General features: G+C 51.2%; 1 protein-coding gene across 1 annotated transcript in view; it reads right to left on the bottom strand.

Annotated features, from left to right (window-relative positions):
- LOC115557103 (membrane-associated guanylate kinase, WW and PDZ domain-containing protein 3) overlaps positions 1-9,270 on the bottom strand; it is a 92,154-nt gene that overhangs the window by 9,343 nt on the left and 73,541 nt on the right. The window contains exons 9-13 of the mRNA XM_030374689.1: positions 5,995-6,026; positions 4,736-4,904; positions 4,196-4,290; positions 3,126-3,333; positions 1,190-1,372 (exon numbers count right to left, since the gene is read on the bottom strand). Coding sequence (XP_030230549.1) covers positions 1,190-1,372; positions 3,126-3,333; positions 4,196-4,290; positions 4,736-4,904; positions 5,995-6,026 — 687 coding nt within the window. The remainder of the gene's footprint in view (positions 1-1,189; positions 1,373-3,125; positions 3,334-4,195; positions 4,291-4,735; positions 4,905-5,994; positions 6,027-9,270) is intronic.

A 9,270-nucleotide genomic window follows, 5' to 3' on the forward strand; every position in this document is an offset into this window, starting at 1 on the left:
TGGGGAGGAGGAGGAAGAGGAGGAGGAGGAAGAGGAGGTAAGGGTGAGGAAGAGGATGAGGAACAGGATGTGGTGGGGAACAGGAAGAGGATGAAGAGGATGTGGAAAAGGAGGTGGAGGAAAAGGAAGGTGAAGATGAGATAGGAGGAGGGGTGGTGGAGAAGGAGAAGGACGAGGTGGAGGAAAAAGAGGTGAGAGGGAGGAAGAAGAGGAGGAGGAAGATGAGGAGGAGAAAGACAAGAGGATGTGGTGAGGAAGGAGGAAGATGACGAAGAGGAGGATAAGAGGAAGATGAAAAAAGGATGCAGATTAGGAGGAAAAGGAGGATGAGGAAGAGGTGGATGAGGAGGAAGCAAATGAGAAGAAGGGGAGGAGGACAGGAAGAAGTTAGCATCCGGTGTGACAGGCCAGCACAATAAGAACGGCATCATCAGTCATTTGTGCGAAAACAAAGTATTAAACCAACATTTGTTAGTGTCAACGAGTGTTAGTATGTATTTTCTTATTATTTAAATGGGATTCTGCATCTAAAAAATGTGCCATGACATCTCTTTGCCATTTTTAACAACAGGTACCACAATGGAAATATACGTGTGTCACGTTTTTGTGTGGTCCTTGACGATGACAAATCAGGATGTTATTCGATCACATCCAATAACTCAACCAAAATAAGGCCACCGCAAGGCCCTCTCTTCCAGGAGCTGTGTTTTGTTCTCAGCATTGTGAGATTGTGTTAGGGTTGGAAACATTTGAGTTATCTTGTAGTGAATTGAATCTCAGGCGTGATGGAGCCTTGGTGTTCTTTGCCTTCAGTACATTCCAGTAAAACATCAAGATTGGTTGAAAGGGTCTGGATGAATCAAACATCCAAAGGAAAAAATGAAAGAAAACAAAACCACTATTTCTTCGACTGTCTTCTTCATTATTTCAGCCTTTTTTTATATTTTGTCTCTCTTTCAACTGATTGTCTTTGAGATGCGTTTAAACTTTTAATTCCTGCCTCGGTAAAGCACACAAAGGTTGAATAGTCTTTTGTGTTTGAAGGGTGCGATATAAATAACACCATGCCTTGCCTTACTCTCCCTACTCCTAATTATAACCAGCGATATAAATTAAAAACCAACAACCACCACATGAGCGTGGGGGTGGGGGGGACGGACGGACGGACGTGGGGCGGGGGGCTCGGTACCTCCGTAGGGGGGTTTGCTCTTGGAGGTCAGGATGACGAAGCCGAAGCCCTCCGTGTCCTTGCGGTGGAGGGTGATGTCGAAGGACTGGTGGTCCAGGGCGCTGGGCAGGGGGATGCGGGGCAGCCGGGGGGAGCCATTGAGCAGCCCTGGGGCCATGCTCAGGACCTCCTCCTCGGTGGGGTCTGGGGGAGGGAGGGAGAGAGGGCAGCCGGTGAGACGGGGGAGGTTAAGGAGAGGTCAGGCTCTCAGGACCTCCTCCTCGGTGGGGTCTGGGGGAGAGAGGGAGAGAGGGCAGCCGGTGAGACGGGGGAGGTTAAGGAGAGGTCAGGCTCTCAGGACCTCCTCCTCGGTGGGGTCTGGGGGAGAGAGGGAGAGAGGGCAGCCGGTGAGACGGGGGGGGTTAAGGAGAGGTCAGGCTCTCAGGACCTCCTCCTCGGTGGGGTCTGGGGGAGAGAGGGAGAGAGGGCAGCCGGTGAGACGGGGGAGGTTAAGGAGAGGTCAGGCTCTCAGGACCGCCTCCTCGGTGGGGTCTGGGGGAGAGAGGGAGAGAGGGCAGCCGGTGAGACGGGGGAGGTTAAGGAGAGGTCAGGCTCTCAGGACCTCCTCCTCGGTGGGGTCTGGGGGAGAGAGGGAGAGAGGGCAGCCGGTGAGACGGGGGAGGTTAAGGAGAGGTCAGGCTCTCAGGACCTCCTCCTCGGTGGGGTCTGGGGGAGGGAGGGAGAGAGGGCAGCCGGTGAGACGGGGGAGGTTAAGGAGAGGTCAGGCTCTCAGGACCTCCTCCTCGGTGGGGTCTGGGGGAGAGAGGGAGAGAGGGCAGCCGGTGAGACGGGGGAGGTTAAGGAGAGGTCAGGCTCTCAGGACCTCCTCCTCGGTGGGGTCTGGGGGAGAGAGGGAGAGAGGGCAGCCGGTGAGACGGGGGAGGTTAAGGAGAGGTCAGGCTCTCAGGACCTCCTCCTCGGTGGGGTCTGGGGGAGGGAGGGAGAGAGGGCAGCCGGTGAGACGGGGGAGGTTAAGGAGAGGTCAGGCTCTCAGGACCTCCTCCTCGGTGGGGTCTGGGGGAGAGAGGGAGAGAGGGAGAGAGGGAGAGAGGGCAGCCGGTGAGACGGGGGAGGTTAAGGAGAGGTCAGGCTCTCAGGACCTCCTCCTCGGTGGGGTCTGGGGGAGAGAGGGAGAGAGGGAGAGAGGGAGAGAGGGAGAGAGGGCAGCCGGTGAGACGGGGGAGGTGGGCAGAGGGGAGAGGGGAGGTGACCAGAGGAATGTTCCGGGGAGGGGAGGGGAGGTAAGGTAGGTTAAGGAGAGGTCAGGTTCTCAGGACCTCCTCCTCGGTGGGGTCCAGTGAGACAGGTGAACATAGCGTGGTGAGGTATGGAGGGTTAGTTAAGTGGTGGTATAGCATGGGAGTTGATGGGATGAGGTGGAAAGGTAACATGGGGTAAGGTCGGTGAGGTAAGGTAGGTAGGGGTAAGGGATGTAAGGGTAGGCAAGGTAGGTTAGGTTAAGAGAGATGAGATGAGATATGGTAGAGTAAACGCACATTAGTTAAGATTAGTTAGGTCAGGTGAGGTAAGGTAGGTTAGGGAGGGTAAGGTAGGAAAGGAAACGTAAGGTGAGGTGAGATGATGAGGTGGGGTCCAGTAAGATAAGTTAAGGTACGGTTAAGATAAGATAAGAAGGGGAAACAAAGTAGGAAGGATTAAGAATGAGGATTAAAATTCACATAATAAATTCCCATTCTTCATGATTCATGCGAACAATGCAAAACACGACTCTGAATATTAAACAGACTCTTTTCACAGCGGAGGCTCAATAATCCAAGGAGAACTGCGTGGGAAACCTTCAACAGAATCAAAAGACTCAAAAGACGTTTTAAGATTTACAAAACACATCTTTCATAAGAAGACTGACTGCTCGCCCAGACTGTGGTTCCAGACCCACCCCTGTAGATGACCTTCCTCCGGACGGTCAGCATGACCTGGCCGTTGCGCGCGGCGTTGGTCATCAGGTCCAGGACCTGCTTGTGCGACCGGCCCTTGACGATCACGCCGTCGATCCCGATCAGCTCGTCGCCGGCGCGCAGGCGACCGTCCTTCTCCGCCGCCCCGTTGGCCACGATGGCTCCGATGTACACCTGGGGGAACACGTTCTGAGGCGCACACACACATTTCAAATACTTTATTTGATTCCACAAGTACAATTCTCAATAGGATTTTCTTTTATTTTTTAATGATCCAACACATCAATACAGATCAGCACATTGTTGTGTAACACGATGTCAGGGGTACAAGAAACATCTCCTTTTCCAGGTAAGCATGCTTCCTATAACTGAAGAAATTGAGTAGTACTTTACAAGCTGTTTGGCTCTTGTTCTTTAAAGCCCCCCGATGTAAAGTCCACGGGTTGCCAGCTTACGTACATGCCCTAGACTACCTTACACTACCGGGGGAGACAGTGAATGGATTCACAGTACTGTGCATCACATTGAAAGTTTGATATTCTGGGTTCACGGAGATAATAGGAAGAGCGTTGACGGCTAGCAAGGATAGGACAGCAGAGGTCTATTCACTAGTCTTTCCTAGCCGGAAGGTACTGGATGTCCAAAGCCTACCTGTATGGCATCCTTGAGCCAGACACCCTAACCCACCTGGTTCATACTCTCACATGTATCTGAAATTCACTGCAAGTCTTCTAAGCTTCTTCTAAAATTGTACCAACAACCAACAACATTAAACAACACCAACAACACACCTTCAAACAATCAGATTAATGGGTTGTGTTGCCTTCGTGTAACACAACCCCATAATGCTAGAGCAGTCACATGCCCTTTAAATGTTAATGTCAGCACTCATACCTTCTGCCGTACTCTAACTTATTCATTTCCAGTTTTGTTCCACATTCGATGTAATATTAACAACATTCCGCCTCGGATCCGAGGTCCATGTAGCCATGGCAACCCCGGGATGTGAATGCGTCGTGGAGAACATTCCAGACTGAGTGTTTGTTCTTACTGGCTGTTCTGGAGCCTCTCCCCCCAGCACCCGGAAGCCGAAGCCCGTCTCGATGTCTCTCTTGAGGAACACGTCTATGTCCTGCGTGTGGGGCTCTGTGGGGGGGGGGGGGAACCATAGACATCGCTCTGTCACTGTGGTCGAGTGACAAGATGTACCGCTGAATTAGGAGGAAAGCCTTCTGGAGGAATTCAGCCCGCTGGCTGAATGATAATGTCATTTACATTTCAAAAGGAATACTGCTGTTTGGGTAATTTACATAAATGCACTATATATCGATTTTATTTATTATGATGACAATCACATACATATATATATATATATATATATATATATATATACATATTTGTGTGAACACAATTATTTCCATATGCATCAAATATATTTTTTACTGGGTTGAAATGTCTAATTGGTTATCTAATTGGCAGATATCCCAAAAAACACAACCTTATTAAATCTAACCGATATCCCAGTACCACCCAACCAAACCAATTGAATGGAATCCAGTCTAATCTAACATAATCCGCTCCAATCCCTCACGTTTGCTGTCCAGCAGGGCCTTGGACTTGAGGTACATCTCGGCGGCGTCCCTCTTGGGGGACTCGTCCGCCCTCAGGGTGTTGGTGCTGGCGTGGTACGCCAGGGCCTGGGGCCCCGCGGCGTCCACCAGGCTGTCCAGGGTCTCCGTGCTGGCTGTCATGTCCGCTCTCTGGGGGCCGCGAGAGCAACAACATCAGGGTAAGGTAGCCTAGTCGCGGCGTGTGCAAACTGGCGTCATAGGGCTGGAGTCCAGAAGGTTTGCTTGATGCTCGTGCTTAGGCTTGGGTACACTAGCTTGAAGCTGGTGTGATAATGAGCACCGTGGAACTGGGACAGCTGAACTGCTTTGGTGTGGTTAAAGGCAATGTCGATGAGCCGACAAACAACAACCTTCAGACTCCCTGTTAGGATACACTGATGTATCCTTGGTCCATGCGATGATTTATCGGCCTATTTAGCTTCTTGCTGAGCAGCGGCCAATTGGAACAGCGGGTTACAAAGGAGATCCATTTGGGATTGGGGAAAAACATCTGGAGATTTAGCAGAATCGCTATTGACAGACTTTTGGAATCCAGCCCAAGCATCACAAGTAACAATGTTTGTTCGTACGTTTGTTCTGCTAAATTGACGCCAAAAGCTTTTTGGTAGGGGTCATGCAGCACTACTAAATCGACATTCCCTAAAATTCCCATTATCCCAACCGAGTTAACAGCGACAGAGCAGGAGAAACCTCATAAAGGCCATATCATTGAGGATTGTCTGCGTGTGTGTATACGTATGGTTTTCACATTACTTTCCTCCTCTGTGATTGGTTAGCCGTGCGATCAGTTTTGAATGTGATTCACAAATCCAAATGAAAAAACAATGGATTTCCCAATGGCCGTGACAGGCCTATTGAGCGAGAAAAGGGCAGCCCCTTTATCTTAAACTGTTGCATTAAAACTGCCAGCATATCTAAAGAGGGCTCCACCACGCTCCATTACCGTCGCAATCCCCAGACTACGGCCCGCGGACCACAGGCGCCGAAAAGAAGTAATTAACGGCATTTTTCAGCGCAAACAAAAGGAGGAGCCCTGTAAACTAATCAATATTCAAATGTATTGCTATCACTTAATTCGCTTCAATGGAAGGACCACAGTGAAAAGGCTTTAGAAATTTAATGAAGGAGGAACACTCCGGGGTGGTGTGGGAGGAGTGTGGGGGGGGGGACTGATAGAGAAAATGTGAAAAGAGAGAGTAGAGTGAAGGGATTAACTCACAGGCTTCAGGCTCTTCACGGGAGACGTTTGACCTACGGAGAGACAGGTAAAGAAAAGAGCAAATCAGCCACGAAATTAACCATGAAAGAAAACCACTGTGTTATTGCTGGTCCACAGGCCGCCACCAGATGGCAGTGTTTCACCCCAGGAGAAGTAGAGCGGCACGTCAAATGAAACAAGCTGATATTTATTCACTCAGGAGACGGGTGAGTGAGCGAGTGAGATCCAGCTCTGATGGCTATAGAAAGCACAATCAAAGGGAACATACATGACCATGTGATTAAAGATGAATAGCAGCTATCTACATGTGCTGGAGGGGGGGGGGGGGAACCTCTGTCTACATCGGTGAAGCCCAGCCTTGCGAAAACGAGCGGGCAGGCAAACGGGAGCTAGACACTCATGCGTGTAATTCAGTGACCGATAATTCCTTCCCCCCCCCCCACCCCCCCCCATTCTCTGTGTTCACTCTACGGTGTACACCCACACATGTAATACCCCACATACCGAATGCTTTCTACTATACAACTCTCAAAGCATCCCCTCTTAACCCCCATGCATCCACCAGAACCACAAGCTGGAGTCTGCCGGCCTCAGAGGGGTTCTAGTCCCGGACTCTGAGCCCAGAGATGGGCATGAGGAAGAGGGTCATGGAGGAGGATGCACGATTCAGTCGTGGAGCAGTTGCTTTTATCCAAAGTGACATGCAGTCGCTTTTTTATGCACATGTCTTCTAGCCGCAGGTAAGACTGCAGCACAGACACCGAGGTTCGAACCGAGAACCCTTCCGCTTGGAGTCAGAACGCCCAAACCACTAGGCTAGGCTGCAGTCACTGCCGCCTGCTAGCTGCTGTGGTTCTTCTTCCCATATGGGGCTACGACTATGGAATGACCCAAATCCTCCACAATACCCTCCAGACCTCCTATGTAGATGGATCCAAGACTTCTCATATACTGAGGGTCCCAGATGGGCCCCAAAATGCCCCAGGTGGGCCCCAAAGACCACCTTTCAAATGCATCACTTGCTTCATCACCTCACCACCCTGGTCTTGAAGTGTGCTTAAGTCATGCTTAAGTCTATAAGCATCTGTGTGTGTATAGGTGTGAGGGAGGGGGGAATGGTTGATATTCTTAATCCGGGGGGAACACACACACACACACACACACACACACACACACACACACACACACACACACACACACACACACACACACACACACACACACACACACACACACACACACACTTATTGCAGGTGTTCCCTTCCGGACCACCAGTCCATCTGTGTCTCTAATGGGGCGCAACCCTGCTGGGAGAGCCTCAGCTTCAGGGTTCGAGTCCGCTCCGGGGGGGGGGGGGGGGGGGGGGGGGGGGGGGGGGCTCAATGGGGATCAGACGGGGTGTCGGTGGAGCAGAACAGACGTATGGGGAGAGGGCTGGGAGTACGACGGAGGAGGAGGGTGTGGTGCTAAAGCAGAGGGCCTGCACCCCCCCGACCTCCCCCCAGCCCCGACCACCCCCCCCCCCCCCCCCCCCCCCTAGGAACCTTCACATCGCGAGCAGAGGAGAACCGCAACGTGATTAACCACGGTTCTTCAAAAAGAAGCCGATGGATTCAGAACGGAGCAGGAATAACTCTTCGCCTGCGCGCCCGCCGATGATCAAAGACAATCCGGATTTCATCGACTTGCACATCGACTCCCACCCGACCCACACACTTCAACTATCTACCCCCCCCCCCCCCCCCACACACACACACACACACATTCACACACTTCAACTATCTACCCCCCCCCCCCACACACACACACACACACACACACACACACACACACACACATTCACACACTTCAGGGCTCGCTCTCGCTCTCTGTCTCTCTCTCTCTCTCTCTCTCTCTCTCTGGGAAACAGGCAGATCCCGGTGCTTATGTAACTCGCCCTCTCAGGCTTGCAACACACTGCAGCACGCCTCAATTAGAGCCCCTGCAAACAGTGGCGGGCTGAGTTGAAGCACAATGGAGGGAGAGAGGGTGTGTCGGGGAACACACCAAAGGGTGAGTAGGTTGTGTGTATGCGTTTATGGTTTATTCTGGTATGGCATTTTAAGTGTTTGGATCTGTGTATATGGTAATGTGGTGAATTTGTGTGTTCAAGGTCTAGAGTCTTAGATTGTGCGTGTGTGTGTGAGTTCATGGTATATTATAGTGCGATGGAAAGTTTGCGTACACAAATTAGTGGCTGAGTGACTGAGAGGGTGAGTGTGTGTGTGTTTGTGTGTGTGAGAGTGTGCATATGTGAGAGCGTGCATGTGAGAGTGGGTGAGAGCGTGCATGTGAGAAAGTGTGGACGTGTGTGAGAGTGTGCATGTGAGAGAGTGTGCGCATGTGAGAGTGTGCATGCGAGAGAGCGTGCATGTATGAGAGTTTGTGTGCATGTAAGATGGGAAGGTGCATGTAGATGCTGGCTTGGAGAAGGCTGCGTTCCTCTGTGAGCTGCAGACATCAGCCAGGCTTCTAGATGAGAGAGACAGGAATATCCATCCCCACACATTCCAAATCACGCACATGCACACACACACACTTAACACTTACACACACACACACACACGCACACACACGCACACACACGCACGCTCCCTCTCCTATCAAAATCAGCACATTGACGAAGGCATCCATTGGCACCGCTGAAGATGCAAGTCGTCACATTAATGAGAACAACTGAGATGTAGGCCGGCTGGCAGACAGACACACAGACACATACGGAACAAACGGGAGGCTGGCTGACAGACAGACGGCTGACATGCTGCTGGCAGACAGACAGACGGACAGACAATTAGATAAATGGATAGTTAGGATGACAGTTAAATCGACAGATTTCAGAAAGATAGCCATAAACACAAACAGATTGACAGACAGACGGCATGATAGAATACAGCTTGACAGACAGAGAGACAGAGAGAGAAAGACAGACAGACAGGCAGACCGACTGAAGGCCTACATGCAGACAGACAGATAGATCGAGGGAAAGACTGAAACATGGACGGAGAGACAGACAGAGAGACAGACAGACAGGGAGAAGGCAGACAGGCAGTTGGCTAGATAGATAAAAACATGGACAGACAGACAGAGAGGCAGACAGAGAGGCAGACAGACAGGCAGACAGACAGACAGACAGGCAGACAGGCAGACACACAGACAGACACAGACAGACACAGACAGACAGGCAGACAGACAGACAGACAGACAGACAGACAGAGAGGCACACAGACAGACAGACAG

The sequence above is a fragment of the Gadus morhua genome, chromosome 13, assembly GCF_902167405.1.
Source record: "Gadus morhua chromosome 13, gadMor3.0, whole genome shotgun sequence".
Taxonomy (NCBI): domain Eukaryota; kingdom Metazoa; phylum Chordata; class Actinopteri; order Gadiformes; family Gadidae; genus Gadus; species Gadus morhua.